General features: G+C 40.0%; 1 protein-coding gene across 1 annotated transcript in view; it reads right to left on the minus strand.

Annotated features, from left to right (window-relative positions):
* Positions 1-18,875, minus strand: part of Rab2a (RAB2A, member RAS oncogene family) — a 73,704-nt gene that overhangs the window by 44,928 nt on the left and 9,901 nt on the right. Inside the window, exon 2 of the mRNA XM_021160387.3 lies at positions 3,535-3,606. Within this exon, the coding sequence (XP_021016046.1) occupies positions 3,535-3,606 (72 nt within the window). The remainder of the gene's footprint in view (positions 1-3,534; positions 3,607-18,875) is intronic.

Here is an 18,875-nt window from a genome sequence, read left to right on the forward strand (position 1 = left end):
AGCTATTTGGAAGGCAGCTTGCTATTACATTCATCTAACAAGACAACAGTAATATATCTGAGGCCCTAAGGAAGCCAGGGCCTATGACATCCCGAGCCATGGGCTTTTGACCAGATTTACAGTTCAGATATAGCCAGGGCCTATGACATCCCGAGCCATGGGCTTTTGACCAGATTTACAGTTCAGATATAGCCAGGGCCTATGACATCCCGAGCCATGGGCTTTTGACCAGATTTACAGTTCAGATATAGCCAGGGCCTATGACATCCCGAGCCATGGGCTTTTGACCAGATTTACAGTTCAGATATAGCCAGGGCCTATGACATCCCGAGCCATGGGCCTTTGACCAGATTTACAGTTCAGATATAGCCAGGGCCTATGACATCCCGAGCCATGGGCTTTTGACCAGATTTACAGTTCAGATATAGCCAGGGCCTATGACATCCCGAGCCATGGGCTTTTGACCAGATTTACAGTTCAGATATAGCCAGGGCCTATGACATCCCGAGCCATGGGCTTTTGACCAGATTTACAGTTCAGATATAGCCAGGGCCTATGACATCCCGAGCCATGGGCCTTTGACCAGATTTACAGTTCAGATATAGCCAGGGCCTATGACATCCCGAGCCATGGGCTTTTGACCAGATTTACAGTTCAGATATAGCCAGGGCCTATGACATCCCGAGCCATGGGCCTTTGACCAGATTTACAGTTCAGATATAGCCAGGGCCTATGACATCCCGAGCCATGGGCTTTTGACCAGATTTACAGTTCAGATATAGCCAGGGCCTATGACATCCCGAGCCATGGGCTTTTGACCAGATTTACAGTTCAGATATAGCCAGGGCCTATGACATCCCGAGCCATGGGCTTTTGACCAGATTTACAGTTCAGATATAGCCAGGGCCTATGACATCCCGAGCCATGGGCTTTTGACCAGATTTACAGTTCAGATATAGCCAGGGCCTATGACATCCCGAGCCATGGGCCTTTGACCAGATTTACAGTTCAGATATAGCCAGGGCCTATGACATCCCGAGCCATGGGCTTTTGACCAGATTTACAGTTCAGATATAGCCAGGGCCTATGACATCCCGAGCCATGGGCCTTTGACCAGATTTACAGTTCAGATATAGCCAGGGCCTATGACATCCCGAGCCATGGGCTTTTGACCAGATTTACAGTTCAGATATAGCCAGGGCCTATGACATCCCTAGCCATGGGCCTTTGACCAGATTTACAGTTCAGATATAGCCAGGGCCTATGACATCCCGAGCCATGGGCCTTTGACCAGATTTACAGTTCAGATATAGCCAGGGCCTATGACATCCCGAGCCATGGGCCTTTGACCAGATTTACAGTTCAGATATGTATTGCTTCCTGTGGAGCAGGCCTAGAGTTGCTGCCATAACATTTGTGCCACTGTTGCACAAAAGTGGGCACATCTTGCCTGAAAGGCTATCATAACATGCAGGATTTGCTGCTGGGTAATAGCATTGACAGTTTGTCCCCTGCCCCAGACAAGCATTTTCCAGCATTAGTCAACAGGTGAGAAGTTTCTAGATCAGTTCCAGTTTGATTTCTTTATGTCCTGCAACAATACTGTGTTGTATCTTTAGCAACAGGGTTGATCATGCTATTAAGTTCTTGTGGGTAACTAGGTACAATGGTAACAACCCGAGTTATTGTGGGTACTTCTGGAGGGAGGAATCCTATGCCTGGTACTAAGATTTTAATTTAATCACCCTTGTCATCTGGAGAAAGCACTGTCTGTCCATGTAGATCAACTCCAAAACCAAACCAAACCAAACCAAACCAAACCAAACCAAACCAAACCAAACCAAAAAAAACAAACAAAAACCAAAAACAACAAAAAACCCAAACCCAAACAAAACCAAAAAGCGTTACAAAGTAGAGGGTTTCTAAAAGGTTTTCACACATCCTTAGTTTTTTGTTAACCCTCCTCTCAACAGTCCTTCGGTTTTGGTTTTTTGAAATAGGGCTTCATGTTGCCTAGACCAGACTTAAACTCCTAGATCCTCCTGTATTTACTGTTAGTAAAGCGTAAATAAAATAATAGAATGAAGAGACTGAGTGTAGAACACAACTGTAACCCAGAATTCAGGAGGTGAAAGCAGAAGGCTTATTGCAAATTCAAGCTCTGTCTGTTTATTCTTGGAGATCCATCTTAAACAAACAGTAACATAACAAATATACCCAACTCCCAGACAGAACTAGGAATCAGTGAGAGAATGTCACTAAACAAAAGAACTGAGATTTCCAGTTACTCCTTTTTCCTATGTTTAACTCAATCCTAGCAGGTTGTAGCATAAAAGAATCATCCAGCTAGATTCCTTACCTATCAGATCCCCACCCACTTCTCTCTCCTCTCCCCCCTCTTTTCCTCCCCCTCCTCTCCTCTCTTCTCTTCCCCTCCCTCTCCCCTCCTATTCCTCTCCCCTCCCCTCTCCCCACCCCATCTCCTTCCCTCTCCATCCCCCCCCCCTCGGTGGGTCTCAACCTTCCTAATGTTAAAACATTAAATCTTTAAAACGGTTCCTTAAATTATAGTAACCCTCAACTACAAAATTATTTTATTATTTCATAACTGTAATTTTGCTACTGTTATGAATCATAATGTAAATATCTGATATGCAGGGTATCTGACTATGAACCCTGTGAAAGGACAGTTCAACCCCCAAAGGAGTTGCAAACTACAGAGTGAGAACCACTGCTCTAGATTTTCTATCCATCCATCCTCCACTCACCCACCCATCCAGCTACTGATAGATCATTTTTAAAAGAGACATCTTGCTACATGGCCCTGGCTACCCTAGAACTTGCTATGATGACCACACTAGCCCTGAACTTGGGGTGAACACCTCCTGTTTTTGTTTCCCAAGTACTGGGTTTATGCGTTTGCAGGATCAGGCCACCATGCCTGACTACTGATGTAATTTTCAAACAAATTATATCTATCTAAAATGTTTAGATTTTACTCATTTTAAATTTTAAGCTTTGTGTATTGATAAAAAGCAGTATTAGCACTATGTAAACTAACACTAACTACACCTATTGACTATTTGTTACTAGTACCTGTCTCATTTACACTTCGTAGCAGACAAACGGTCCTGGTTAATGACAACAGGCAAGCATGAAGTACGGCCACACTGAGAGGTACTGTTGTCTTCACGCACACATAGAAAAGGTGAAATGGGAAGTGGTGAAACAGTTTGCCCACGTACTCGTAGACTTGTTGTAATTTCCAGTAAGCACCCAAAGTGGTGCAGTTTTGTCTCTTAAAAATGTAATTCATAATCAAATAGAATTGAAATTTTAATATTAATTCCTTCATATTCTAATCCTGCATGAAAAGTTAGTATTTATTTTTACTATATATTTATTTCTAAAGGCAACAGAGACTGAATTCTGCACCACAACAACTCTAGTTTCATTGCTTGTTCAATGGACCCATTAGTATACTATATATAAGCTATTCAAAGCATCTCACGTTCTCTCTTTCAGAAAACTTACCAATTGTGAGGTCGTGCACCGGCTGAAACCTCTTGTCTGTAAACTGTAGCAACAAGCACGATTTACCAACACCTGGAAATTAAAACATGAGTAAACAAACAGTCAGAGGAAAAATAACCCACAGAAATGAAGACTGATCTTACAAAAGCATCAGCAGGGCGTTTGCTGCTGTGAAGAGGCAGTCATCATTTGCAAGTGTCAATTCCTTAAGATAGCCCTGTGCCTTTCCCTCGCATTAGCTTTCTATGCAAAGGAGGCAAGGCGGCTGAAGCGCTAGAACAGTAGCTAGGTCTCAGCAGTCCTCACCACAGCACTTCCCAGGACAGTCAGATAAGACTTGTGTTGTCCTCTGTGTCATTTATAAAATGGGGATAAGAATGCACGTTTATCACAGAATCGGGAGGATTAAATCAGTTAATACACAACGCACTTAGAACACAGAGTAACTCTAGAGCTCATTTATTATCTAACTTAACTAAAAAGTCTAAATCCAACAGATTTTTACCAAACGTTTCATTCTTTAGGCCAAGTTTCCTCTATGCATCTGTGCTGCCTGAACCCCTTCAATCCTGTGCACCAGCCCTGTTCTTCTCAGGTAGGGCCCAGCCTTTCCTGTGGGGCCTGAGAGCTAGCCAACCTATTCATCTCCATGGCTATGCTTCTCTTTGTACTGAGTCCTTTCCTTCAGTGGACAAATCTTCAAGAATCTCACATTCAAAACACACCCACATCTCTCAAGGGAGGATAACTTACTCTTGTTCAGCAAATGCAGTTGCCACACGGAGCAGTTAGTAAGCTAAAACTCAACGTTAGCTTTGACTGAGATGGCTTGAGAGAAAGGAGAAAGTAAGTCCACAGCAGCAGTGTTTTGAGAATGCAGAAATGCATGCCAGCTGTGTTTAGAAGGCAAAGACTCTGCTTTCCTCAGAATACAGTTAACAACCACCACCTTCCCCGGCTCCCAGAGCTGTCAGGCTCATTACCTCCACTCAGGCCACTCATGCCTTTCCTCCATTAGCTGGGTGTGATCTTTAATGGACGTCTAGTTCTGAAAAGGCATTCACGACTAATTTTAATTTACACTATCAGTTATTTAAATGCCTATTTTCACCTCTTTCATAAACAAAGCTCCTTGGGGAAAAGATCTGAAATTTAGTCATCTTCTTCCAAAACATCTGATGTGGAAACGACTACTCGTGGTACGCATGGGTATCTATGTGAAAGTGTGTGCCATGAAGCATGGGGGTAGACAAAGGACAACTTGCAGCAATTGGTTTTCTTTTTCCACCATGAGGGCTCAGATCAGCAGGCTTCCTGGAAGGTATTTCCCTGCTAAGCTGATACTACTACACTTTAAGGCCTTAAGTTAGGTATCGTGACCTCTCTGTTTAGCACAAATGATACATGTAATAGTTCTGTAACCATTAAGTCTGCTTCTCTTCTTTTTTTCTGTCCTGGTTTAGATAGCATAGGCTGTCCTTGAACTCAAAGCGAAGCAATCCTCCTACCTAAGCCTTTTATTTTACTCCTTAATTTAACTTAGGGTCCAAGACATTGATTGTTCATTTTGTGGGACATAATACTCTGAGAAGCAAGTACATAAAGACTATGTCTGTAGCAAACATTTAACATCAAGGTACATTAAAAATCAGATTCCCGAAGTTCCACCCCAGAGATCTGTAGGTCAGTCTTAAGGCTTGAAGTTTTATCTACTTAGTCCTCAAGAGATTTTGGGCAAGGAGCCCTTTGCAAGAAACATAGGATTCTTAAGAATCCAATGAGTCAAAAAAGTTAAAAAAAAAAAAAGAATCCAATGAGTCATTTTAGGACTTCTGGTAATTTTAAGAGTCTTAAAAATTGGTTATGATCTATTTTTCATAAACCAAACAACTTACATTCAAAATACGAAGGGGGGAAAAGTCAAGGGTATGGAAAGTGCTAGGGCCACTGCTAACTAGCACAGAGCAGTGCTGTACAATGGTCCTACAAGAGAAAAGAAGAAAGGAAGGGGTGGGTGGAGAACAAAACTCCACTGAATGAACACCTAGCCTAGGCTAGAGCTTGTTTAATTTTAGTTTTCTAAGACTAGTGTCGTGCTATGTAGCCTAAGCTGTCCTTGAATTTACACCAATCTTCCAGCCTCAGTCTCCTGAAAATCTGGGATTAGAGCCCTGAAATGATAAATTGATACAATTTATACAGATCCTATAGTAGAAATGCAAGTCTAACTTAAATATTAGAATTTTATTTTGTAACCAGAAAAAGCTTTTTAGAAATAGTCTTATTATATATAACTTCATTATAATATTTATTAGTCTTTCCTTTTAATTTAACTTTAAAATCTTTTTTAGTTTTTAACTCATAAACCTTGAACAAAAAAAGTTATAAAAATTCAGCTCAATTTCCCTGTCTATAAAATGAGAAAAAGAAAATCCTGCAGGAGTGTCTTACCTGAAAGCACAGGTAAGACTACCACTTCTCTTCAAATTCCTGGCCCAAGAGGGACATTAACAGAGCCATCAGGACACAGGAACCAAGGATCAGCTGGGGACAGGATCCTTCTGCTCTCTGCACCCCAGAGCTGACCTTGTACCACACAGCTCTCCATACCCAAATTCCAGGAAAGAACTGGTCTCCCAGGAGTACTGACACACAGGCTTGCAGGAGGGACAAGGCAAAGTGAGAGACAGCAAGACCAGCTAACACCAGAGATAACCAGATGGCAAAAGGCAAGCACAACAACATAAGCAACAGAAACCAAGGCTAACTGGCATCATCGGAACCCAGTTCTCCCACCACAGTGAACCCGCGTTACCTCAACATACCAGAAAAGCAAGACTCTGATTTAAAATCACATCTTATGATGATGATAGAGGAATTTAAGAAGGACATAAATAACTCCCTTAAAGAAATACAAGAGAACACAGGTAAACAGTAGAAGACCTTAAAGAGGAAACACAAAAATCCCTTAAAGAATTACAGGAAAACACAACCAAACTGGTGAAGAAACTGAACAAAACCATCCAGGATCAAAAAATGGAAATAGAAACAATAAAGGAATCACAAAGGGAGACAACACTGGAGTTAGAAAACCTAGGAAAGAGATCAGGAGTCATAGATGTAAGCATCACCAACAGAATACAAGAGATAGAAGAGAGAATCTCAGGTGCAGAAAAATACCATAGAAAACATTAGCACAACAGTCAAAGAAAATGCAAAATGCAAAAAAGCTTCTAATCCAAAACATCCAGGAAATCCAGGACACAAAGACCAAACCTAAGAATAATTGGCATAGAAGAAAGTAAAGATTCCCAACTTAAGGGGCCAGTAAATATCTTCAACAAAATTATAGCAGAAAACTTCCCTAACCTAAAAAAGATGCCCATAAACATACAAAAGACCTACAGAACACCAAATAGATTGGAACAGAAAAGAAATTCCTCTCGACATAATAGTCAAAACACCAAATGTACAAAACAAAGAAAGAATATTAAAAGCAGAAAGGGAAAAAGGTCAAGTAACATATAAAGGCAGACCTATCAGACTTCTCACCAGAGACTATGAAATCTAAAAGATCCTGGGTAGATGTCATATAGACCCTAAGAGAATACAAATGTCAGTCCAGACTACTATACCCAGCAAAACTCTCAATTACCATAGATGGCAAAACCAAGATAGTTCACAACAAAAACAAATGTATACAATATCTTTCCACAAATCCATCCTACGAAGAATAAATGGAAAACACCAACAAGGAGAGAAACTACACCCTAGAAAAAGCAAGAAAGTAATCTTCTTCCAACAAACCCAACAGAAGATAACCACACAAACATAGAAATAACATCAACAGTAACAGGGAGCAAGAATCACTATTCCTTAATGTCTCAACATCAATGGACTCAATCCCCCAATAAAAAGACATAGACTCACAGACTGGATATGTAAACAGGACCCAGCATTGTGCTACATACAGAAAATGCACCTCAGTGTCAAAAACAAACACTACCTCTGAGTAAGGGTCTGGAAAACAATTTTCCAAGCAAATGGTCCCAAGAAACAAGCGGGATTAGCCATTCTAATATTGGATAAAATGGACTTTCAGCCAAAAGTCATCAAGAAAGATAAGGAAGGACACTTCATGCTCATCAAAGGAAAAAAAATCTACTAAGAACTATCAATTCTGAACATCTATGCTCCAAATGCAAGGACACCCAGAATTATCAACTGTGGAATACCGAATGGCTGAGAAGCACCTAAAGAAATGTTCAACATCCTTAGTCATCAGGGAAATGCAAATCAAAACAACCCTGAGATTCCACCTCACACCAGTCAGAATGGCTAAGATCAAAAACTCTGGTGACAGCAGATGCTGGCGAGGATGTAGAGGAAGAGGAACACTCCTCCATTGTTGGTGGGATTGCAAGCTTGTACAACCACTCTGGAAATCAGTCTGGTGGTTCCTCAGAAAATTGGACGTAGTACTACCTGAGGACCCAGCAATACCACTCCTGGGCATATATCCAGAAGATGTTCCAACCGGTAAGAAGGACACATGCTCCACTATGTTCATAGCAGCCTTATTTATAATAGCCAGAAGCTGGAAAGAACCCAGATATCCCTCAACAGAGGAGTGGATACAGAAAATATAGTACATTTACACAATGGAATACTACTCAGCCATTAAAAACAAAGAATTCATGAAATTCTTAGGCAAATGGATGGAACTAGAAAATATCATCCCGAGTGAGGTAACCCAATCACAAAAGAACACACATGATATGCACTCACTGATAAGTGGATAGTAGCCCAGAAACTTAAGACTACCCAAGATACAATTTACAAACCACATGAAGCTCAAGAAGAAGGAAGACCAAAGTGTGGATACTTTGGTCCTTCTTAGAAGGGGGAACAAAATACCTATGGGAGGAGTTATAGAGACAAAGTGTGGAGCAGAGACTGAAGGAAAGGCCATCAGTCATCAAACCCAGACACTATTGTGGATACCAACAAGTGCTTGCTGACAGGAGCCTGATATAGCTGTTTCCTGAGTGGCTGTACCAGTGCCTGACAAATATAGAGGTGGATGCTCTCCGCTAACCACTGGACTGAGTACAAGGTCTCCAATGGAGGAACTAAAGAAAGGACCCAAGGAGCTAAAGGGGTTTGCAGCCCCATAGAAGGAACAACAATATGAAACAACTAGTACCCCCAGAGCTCCCAGGGACTAAACCACCAACTAAAGAGCACACGTGGAGGGACCCATGATGGCCTTGTTGGTCATCAATGGGAGGAGAAGCCCTTGGTCCTGTGAAAGCTCGATGCCCCAGTGTAGGGGAATGCCAGGGCCAGGAAGCAGGAGTGGGTGGGTTAGTAAGCAAGGGGAGGGGAGGAGAAATCAGGAAAGGGGATAATATTTCAAATGTAAATAAAGAAGATATCTAAGAAAAAAAAAGAAAAAAATTAAAAGAAAATCCTATTAGGGCTATGATTTGCGTGGTTCAATAGTAAAGCATTGCCTAACATGCTCAATGCCCTGGATCTGGTACCTAATAATACTAACATACACACTCATGCATGCATGTACTTATGCACAAGGAAGGAAGGAAGGAAGGAAGGAAGGAAGGAAGGAAACTAAATAGATAAAAACTTTTCCTCTCTAAAAGGAATATCACAGGTTCAAATAAAATTTAAAAGTATACTGAAAATTCAAAAATTCAATACAAGTATTAAAGATTCTTCAAGATGAATATAGAAATAGAAAATTAAAAAAATTCTACCCAAATTTATTTGGCCCAGTCAAAAGTTTTAAAGGTCTATTTTAAGAATATCTTTTTAAAAACTGTTTATGTTGGTGTCTAAAAACTAGCTTTTCAAAACCTATCAGCTTCTGGCTAAGGAAAGTGACTTCAGGACTGTTTGCATGCTGTTGGCAGGCTCCAATACAGTTCCCTTCCAGAAGAGCAATCCTCATTGTTTTTAAAATTTAATTTGATTCAATGTTTTACTTATTCACTTTACATCCCGTTCACTGCCCCCTCCTGGTCACCCCCTCACACCATCCTCTCCCCACTCCCCCAAGCCCAGGTACTTCAAGTCTGTGTGACTAGGCACTTCCTTCTCCACTGAGGCCAGACAAGGCAGCACAGCTAGAAGCACATATCCTACATAGAGGCAACAGCTTTTCAGACAGCCCCTATTCCAGTTGTTCTCAACCTACATGAAGACCAAGCTGCACATCTGCGACATATGTGTGGGGAGGCCTAGGTCTGGCCCGTGTATGTTCTTTGGTTGGTGGCTCAGACTCTGAGAGCTCCAATTGTTTTTTAAATTTAACTTTATTATTGATTTTTTTTTGTATGTGTGTGTCTTTCCATTGTCCTATCTGCACACTACTCTGGTAGCTGATGACAGCATGCTGAGCAGATATGGTTTGAAGACACATGACAACGTTCCAACCCATAATCTCACCTGGAAAAAGGGCACTGCAGATGTGTCTAAGAATTTCAAGATAAACTAATCTGGAACTGAGATGTGGACTAAATCTAAAGGCAGGTGACCTCCTAAAGAAAGGAAAATGTGAGCTGTAGATACATAGTGGAGTATTAGTAAAGATTAAGGCGAGGAAGAGAACAGAACTGGAGAGGGTCATGTTAGACAAAAGAAATCCAACTCGGGAAGACAGGCTTTACTTCTTTTCAGGTATGTCCTATCAGGGGGCAAAAAGGAAAAACAAAGGAAAAAAAAAGAAAAGGGTTATTAGAGAAGAGGAAGAAAGACAAGGAAAATAAGGTAATGGAGGGTGAATATGATCAATGTGTGTTTTGTACATGCACGAAAATGCAACAAATCTGCTATTATATACATTTCTCTGTGTTAATAAAAGGGACAAAGCCAGCACTAGAGGCAGAGGCCAAGGATCATGAGTTTAAGTTCATTCTTGGCTACAGAGTTTGAGGCCAGCCTGTGCTGTAAGAGGCCTTATCTTAACAAACCCCCAAACTACACAAAACCACAAAGGACAAACAAGAATGAAACAAGGTTAAAGAAACAAAGACATAGGGCAGAAAGCCAGGAAGACAGCCATACTGCTATAAACAAAATAAAAAAGCCAACCAAGAGGGCTAAAGAGATGGCTCAGTGGTTAAGAGCACAGACTGCTCTTCCATAGGACCTGAGTTCAATTCCCAGCAACCACAAGGTAGCTCAAAACCATCTGTAATGGAATCTGATGCCTTCTCTTGTTGTGTCTGAAGAGAGCAATGGTGTACTCATATATGTAAAATAAACAAATCTTTTTAAAAAATTTTAAAAAACCAACAACTAAACACCCTGAAAATACCCCCTCCAAAAGATGAAAACTATTTACTGAATGCTCACCTGCTATGTTCTAGGTACTACTACTTGGTCACAGAAATAAAGAAATTAATGCCATTAATGCCACATTACCAAAGAAAATGTAGTTTGAACAATGTAAGTCACTAAGAAATGTAAAGCATGAAAACCAAGTACACTGACAAAGTTGAAAGACTGCTAAAAAATCAATAAAAACCTGTGCTGGTGATGCCTGTAATCCCAGCGCATGGGAGGCTCAAGCAGGAGAATTGCTGTGAGTTTGAAGCCAGCCTGTGTTGCACAGTCTTAGGCAAATCTGGGCTTTACAGCCAAGTTCCTATATCTCAAAAATTCTGTTTTTTGGAGGGTGGGGATATAAGATGTCATAAAGAACTCAGCCCTGCCATGCAAACCATCTACCTTCTGTAAGGATGACAGAACATGGGAATACTTCTAGGATGCAATCAAGGAAGAGAAATGAGGAAAGCAAGGAGCTTCAAATGAATGTCTATGTGCCCCTCTGCCAATATCACTTACACAGTTTATCTTTGTACATTAAAACTATTTTTACGGCCGGGCGTGGTGGCGCATGCCTTTAATCCCAGCACCCAAGAGGCAGAGGCAGGCAGATTTCTGAGTTCGAGGCCAGCCTGGTCTACAAAGTGAGTTCCAGGACAGCCAGGGGTATACAGAGAAACCGTGTCTCAAAAAAACAAACAAACAAAAAAAAATTATTTTTACTTTTGAAATAGGATTTTACTCGATGGGCCATGTTTAGTCCCAAATTGTAATCTCCTGCCTCAGATTTTCATTACTGCAGTTAGTGTGTGTGTGTGTGGTGTGTGTATGTCTCACCTTAACTTGTCCTTAAGTCTTCAGTACCATATGTTCTATGACAATATCCATAAAATGAGTAACACTCTAATTTTTAAAATATGGACACTTTCTGGTTAAGTGGTTCATTATTTGGCTTCTGGGGAGAACACAATATCCTCTACATTCGAGGCTGGGGAGGAACCCTGACCTATACACTATGCACCTAGCAGTGTTGGCTACGGGTCCACAATGAACAGACAGTAGAGAGCGCTGTAGCTTATTCCTGCTCTTTGTCCCCAGTGCTGGGGCATACCTTTTTGCCTATAGTTCCTCAACATCCCCATTTTCTTTTTCTCAGTCTTTGACTTAGGGATACCCATTCAGACATCTTGAAGCATTTGTTAACATGTTTCTTTGGGCTCCCAGGCCACAATGAGCTTCTGGGCCATGGTAGATGGAATTTTCACCTGTTCTTGCCCTTGATCAGACGGACAGTTTTGGGGATACTGTTCAGCTGCTCTGTAGTGCATTTCGTGATGGAATTTCATTTTGTCATGACTAGGTTTGGGTCATGAGGGTTTGAGAGGAAGTCCACAGAGAAGATTCTTATTTTTAACCATCAGAAAAGTAACTGTTCATCTTGGTTGACGCAATCTGTCAAGTTTCTCCACTGCACCCACTCCATACTGCACTCACTACGACGCCACCATGTGGGCGCATGCACTTCAGGGGCTCTATACTTCTGCTAGATGACACCATTTTCACCTCCACAGCCAATTTTCAGACCTTTTATATTTTTGTAGTAGTATATATAACTTTCATTTAAAAGTAATGAGCCTGCATTTGAAGTGCCTATTCTTTAGAATTTTTTTTCACTTCCTGTAATGCCTTTTTCATTTTTACTATATTGCTTACACAAATAAGGTATTTTCTAACTCTTACAGTAATATTCCATTTTTCCCCCAATCTCTACTGCATACACCTGTGCCAGGAAGGTAGAAAGGGAAGGTTATTTTAACATCTGATACCCCTGTTATGCTATTACAAGTGGTCACTCACAAGCTGATGTTTCAGAAGACAGTCTATATTCAGTTCCTCATCAGAGACCTTGTCATAGCTGGCTCTGTTGAGACTCCTCCACCACCAACCCCGAGCTGAGTACTAAATGCAGCACCTAGTGCTTGCTAGCCAAGTAGTGTTCTGCTACTAAGAGAAGTCCCAGCTCTGTGGACTCGAACCCTGTAGAGCAGGGGTTTATCTAATTACTCAAAGTAGTGTCTATTCTTATTTTTTTTTAAGTATTAGGTGAGCCTTCTGTATTTCAATGTATCCCACCAACCAGCAAATGTTAGAGATGACTAATATTTATTGGACTAGATTTAAATTCTGTACAGCACTGACAAGAAATGCTGCTTTAGGTTTTCAAGCCCTGTTTACTCATATTACACTGTTCATACTACTGAACTAATGACATCTACTGAAGTGAAAGAGGAGGACAATGTGGAAGCATGCCGGTGCTTTTCCTTTTCCTAGAACCTAAAGACAAGTCTGACATTCTACCCATTCAGGCCTACTTTTCAACCATTTAGCAAACTGTACCTTCACTACCTGAGTGCACTCTAGCTTTCGCCCTCTGGTGCAGTTAGCATTTACTCTTTGGTCATTTGACAATTACTCTAGTAGTCAAGACTCAGAAAGCAGATGCTCAGTCAATGTTGAGTTAATGTCACATTTGCATAAAAGAACAGAGACTACTCACTTTTCTATGCATATGAGTAAACTGTAGCTGACTTTAGACACACCAGAAGGAGGCACTGGATTCCATTACAGATGGTTGTGAGCCACCATGTGGTCGCTGGGATTTGAACTCAGGACCTCTGGAAAAGCACTCAGTGCTCTTAACTGCCTAGCTATGTCTTCAGACTCTCAACTTTTTTTTTTTAAAGGGACATTTTTCAGACAGGAAAGTACTCTAGGGAATAAAGTGGGACTGTGCTACATGAGAATCTCATGTCTGCCATGATCTATCCTGAATTTTTTTAGATGTATTTATTTATTTATTTATTTATTATATGTGTGTACACTGTAACTGTCTTCATAGACTCCAGAAGAGGGCATCAGATTTTTGTTACGGATGGTTGTGAGCCACCATGTGGTCGCTGGGATTTGAACTCAACCTCTGAGCCATTTCACCAGCCCAGATCTATCCTGAATTTACCTGTGATTTTCTTTTGAAAAGGTCAACAGGAGGTAGTCAACTGATTCCCTGCTAGTGAGATCAGAGGATCTGCAGCAGGGCACAACTCAGCTTCCAGACAGCAGCAGCTGCCTCTGGAGTTTCTGCAGGATCCAACCCATCTAAGCCCCTCAGTAAACTGCTATGGGCTGACCTAAGCCTCACTCCCTACAATGACACGTAGGTCCCAGATCTGTTCCTTTATGCTCTGTCTAGCTGCAAAGGTAGAGGCCCTTCTCTCAATTTTTTCCCAGTTTTCTTTCTTTCTTTATTTTTATTTAGGCTGAGTCCAATGTATCTCAGGCTGGTCTCAAATTTGGTACGTAGCATCCTCAGCTGAGGATGACTTTAAACGTTTGATCTCCTACCTATCTCCTATGTGCTGAGATTGCAGTGTGCCGACACAATGCCTAGTCAGTTTTTATGTGATGCTGGGGATTATACCCAAGGCTCTACATACAAGGTAGCTTTGATAGAGCCACACCCTCAGTCCTTTTACCATGTTCCTTAAAAATTTTCTCTACCCCATAGGCAGTCTTCCCCCTTCTTGACTCTAATTTCATCACAGTTAAGGATTCTTGATTTTGTTCCTGCTTTGTTCAAATTTTCGGTGATTCCTGTCAGCCAGGTAAAATCTGACTCATAACTTGGCATGATTAAAAACATTCTTCAGTAAGACAAATTCAACTGGTGAAGTTGGAAGATCTAGAATATAGATTAAGTGTAGAAAAGCTTAGTTTACAAATACAAAGCTAGATATAATTTAATTCAAAATCAGAAAATAGGACTAAAAAGGAAGGCTCAGTGGTCAAGAGCACTCATTGCTTTTGCAGAGGACCCAGGTTCAGTTCCCAGCACACACACAGCAGCTCATAGCTGTAGGGCTCCAATACCTCTTCTGATCTTCACAGTCCCCTAGCATGGATATGGTATAGACATATACTCAGGCACACACACATCTGTATAATAAAAACTGTAAAAAAAGTATAATGAATAAAAAAATGGAAAACAAAAGAATTTAGTACTTTGCTTAGGGAGTAACTTATGTGTTAATCTAATAGCAAGTAAGGCAAATAAATATTTTCAAAATAATATAATAATATTTTCTTCTTCACATCTCATTCTACTTTCCCCACTGGTTTGCTTCAATCATAGAAAATGACGAGTGTTGGAGAAAAACCAGGACAAACATAATGACCAGGGAGTCCTCCAGGATAACTGTGGTGGTTTAAATATGAACGGCCCCCATACACTCATGTGTTTGAGTGCTTGGCCCATAGGGAATAGCACTATTAGGAGGTGTGGTCTTGGTTGGGGGAAGTGTGTCACTGCAGGAACAGGCTTTGAGGTCTCATATGCTCAAGCTACACCCAGTGTAGCACACAGTCCCCTTCTGCTGTCTGCAGATCAAGATATGGAACTCTTAGCTCCATTTCCAGTACCATGGCTGCCTGCACACTCTCATGATTCTTGCCATGATAATAATGGACTGAACCTTTGAAACTAAAAAGGCCAGTAAATATCTTCAACAAAATTATAGCAGGAAACTTCCCTAACCTAAAAAAAAGAGATGCCCCTGAACATATAAAAAGCCTACAGAACTCCAAATAGACTGGACCAGAAAAGAAATTCATCCTGTCACATAATAATCAAAACACCAAATGCACTAAACAAAGAAAGAATATTAAAAGCAATAAGGGGAAAAAGGTCAAGTAACATAGAAATAAAGGCAGACCTATCATAATTACATCATACTTCTAACCAGAGACTATGAAAGCTAGAAGATCCTGGGTACATGTCATGCAGACCCTAAGAGAACACAAATGCCAGTCCAGACTACTATACCCAGCAAAACTCTCAATTACCACAGATGGAGAAACCAACATATTCCATGACAAAATCAAATTTACATAATATCTCTCCATAAATCCAGCCCTACAAAGGATAATAGATGGAAAACACCAACACAAGGAGGGAAACTATACCCTAGAAAAAGCAAGAAAGTAATCTTTCAACAAACCCAAAAGCCACACAAACAAAATTCCACCTCAAACAACAAAAGTTAACAGGAAGTAATGGATTTTCTTTAATATCTCTTAACATCAATGGATTCAATTCCCCCCAAAAGACATAGACTAACAGACTGGATATGTAAGCAGGACCCAGCATTTTGCTGCATACAGGAAACACACCTCAGTGACAAAGGCAGACACTACCTCAAAGTAAAACGTTGGAAAACAATTTTCCAAGCAAATGGTCCCAAGAAACAAGCTGGAGTAGCCATTCAAATATTGAACAAAATCGACTTTGAACCAAAAGTTTCAAAAGAGATAAGCAAGGATACTTCATACTGATCAAAGGAAAAACCTACCAAGATGAAGTCTCAATTCTGAACATCTATGCTCCAAATGCAAGGGCATCCATATTTGTAAAAGAAAGTTTACTAAAGCTCAAAGCACACACTGTACCCCACACAATAATAGTGGGAGACTTCAATACACCACTCTCTGCAATGTACAGATCATAGAAACAGAAACTAAACAGAGACACAGTGAAAATAACAGAAGTTATGAACCAAATGGATCTAACAGATATTTATAGAACATTTCATCCTAAAGCAAAATAATATAATACCTTCTTCTCAACACCTCATGGTACCTTCTCCAAAACTGACCATATAATTGGTCACAAAACAGGCCTCAACAGAACAAGATTGAAATAATCCCATATACCCTATCAGATCACCACGAACTAAGGCTGGTCTTAAATACCAACAAAAACAATGGAAAGCACACATACACATGGAAGCTGAACAATGCTCTACTCAATGATAACTTGGCCAAGGAAGAAATAAAGAAATTAAAGGCTTTTTAGAATTTAATGAAAATGAAGACACATCATACCAAAACTTATGGGACACAATGAAAGCAGTGGTAAGAAGAAAACTCATAGCTCTAAATGCCCCAAAAAGAAACTGAAGAGAGCTTACACTAGCAGCTTGACAGCACATCTGAAAGCTCTAGAACAAAAATAAGCAAATACACCCAATGGGAGTAGACCACAGTAAATAGTTAAACTCGGGGCTGAAATCAACCAAATAGAAACAAGAAGAACTATACAAAGAATCAACAAAACTAGGAGCTGGTTCTTTTGGGAAAATCAACAAGATAGATAAACCCTAGGCCAGGCTAACCAGAGGACACAGAGACAGTATCCAAATTAATAAAATCAAGTAATGAAAAGAGAGACATAACAACAAAATATATCTTAAAATAATTATTCCGTTTCTTTAATATTAACAGCTGGAAATATTAAAATCATGTTCTATGGAGAGAAAAAAAAATCAATCATGAGAAATCTAAATAGCTTTTCTTTTGTTTACCTGAAACATAGCTGGGCAGCAAAGTGGCACATACCTGTGAGCCCAGTACCTGGAGGACAAGGTGGTAAAATTGCAAGTTTGAAGTCTGCCAGGTTACACAGTAAAACCTCGTCTCAAAAAATAATATGGAAAAAAAGTAAGGCCAACTGTATTCTATTAGACCTATTAAATAAAAGCTTCCAGAGTTGGGGAATAAAGCAAAAGAAACAACACAAAAGTAGACTTGGTGCTGCATTCCTGCAACTTTAGAATACAAGGGACTGGGGTAGAAGGATCATTGAGGGCTCATGGTCAGCCTGGACTACACAATAAGACAGTGTCTCAAAATTAAGTAGCTTAAAAAAAAGAAAACATTCTTTCATGATTCTATGGAAAGAAGTAGGTACATATATTATTACTATGGAATAAAATCTATTGTACATGACCTATAAGAAGTATGTTAAGATATAAATGGTTTGTGCAAAATTAGAAACTGTAAGCAAAATAAACTATTTCATGTACTAAAAAAGTAACAGTAACAAAAACAAATTGCTAAATTAGGAAAATACAGACTAGTTAATTAGTCCACATAACTATTGCTAAAGTTAGCTTGTTAAATTTAAGTCCATGACATATACAGGAAGTTCAGATTAAACACACTCACACTTATGAAGATCTCTGGCAACATCTATAAAAATTAAATGCAAACAGAAGCTGATCCAGAAATCTGACTTCTGACACAAATGTACAAGCTACCAATACTAACACTGAAGACAAAGGGTAAAGTGGCTGGATGTGCTGACACATCTTTAACCCAGTGCTCTGGGGGCTGAGTATTTCTGATCTCCTTGGAAGCAAAAATGGAAAACTGATAAGACTGGCCAATCAGATACTGCTGCTCAGAACTTGGAATCTTGAGAGGGTGCTACAATACCAACGGTCATTGGGAGAACAGTCCACAGTTGCCACAACACAGATGAAAGAGCCCAACAGAGTCACTGGCATGAATGTACCATCTTCTTAAGCAGGCTGTATGATACCATGAATCTGGCTGTGTCCTATTTTTCTCCATCATGCCTATTTTGAAACTTGATTCTACTATCTTCCTCCAAATTCTGTGAACTAGCCAAGGTTTTTGCTAAAATCTTGTTTAAGTAGTGCTGGTTTCTATTAGACAACACAGAAGTAGACTAAGAAGATCAGAAACAGATTTAATTATGATTTAACTATGCAGAAATTCTTAAAAACTTAGACTTATACATGATATTACAAAAGACACCTTAAAAAGTATAATAGTAATTACTGCACAATTCCATTGGTAAAATTAGGATACAAGGATCAGACATAGAATTATTTGTTTTAATTTATAACTGACAAGTCATTCTGTTATGCTACTGACTGAAGTGAAGTTTACAGAAGTGATTAGGGCTATGCACACTTTTACTTCCCCCTTTGAAACTGGGTTTTTTATTTTATCCAAACAGATGTGATAGCTCTACCAACAGATTCATTTTTACAAAACAGGTCTGTAGAACTACAAACTTTCTTTCAAAAAGGGGTTCAAAACTGAGAGAAATTCTTCATGTGGTGTCTTAT

Source organism: Mus caroli, unplaced genomic scaffold (assembly GCF_978045245.1).
Source record: "Mus caroli unplaced genomic scaffold, Mus_caroli_1 scaffold_6, whole genome shotgun sequence".
Lineage (NCBI taxonomy): Eukaryota > Metazoa > Chordata > Mammalia > Rodentia > Muridae > Mus > Mus caroli.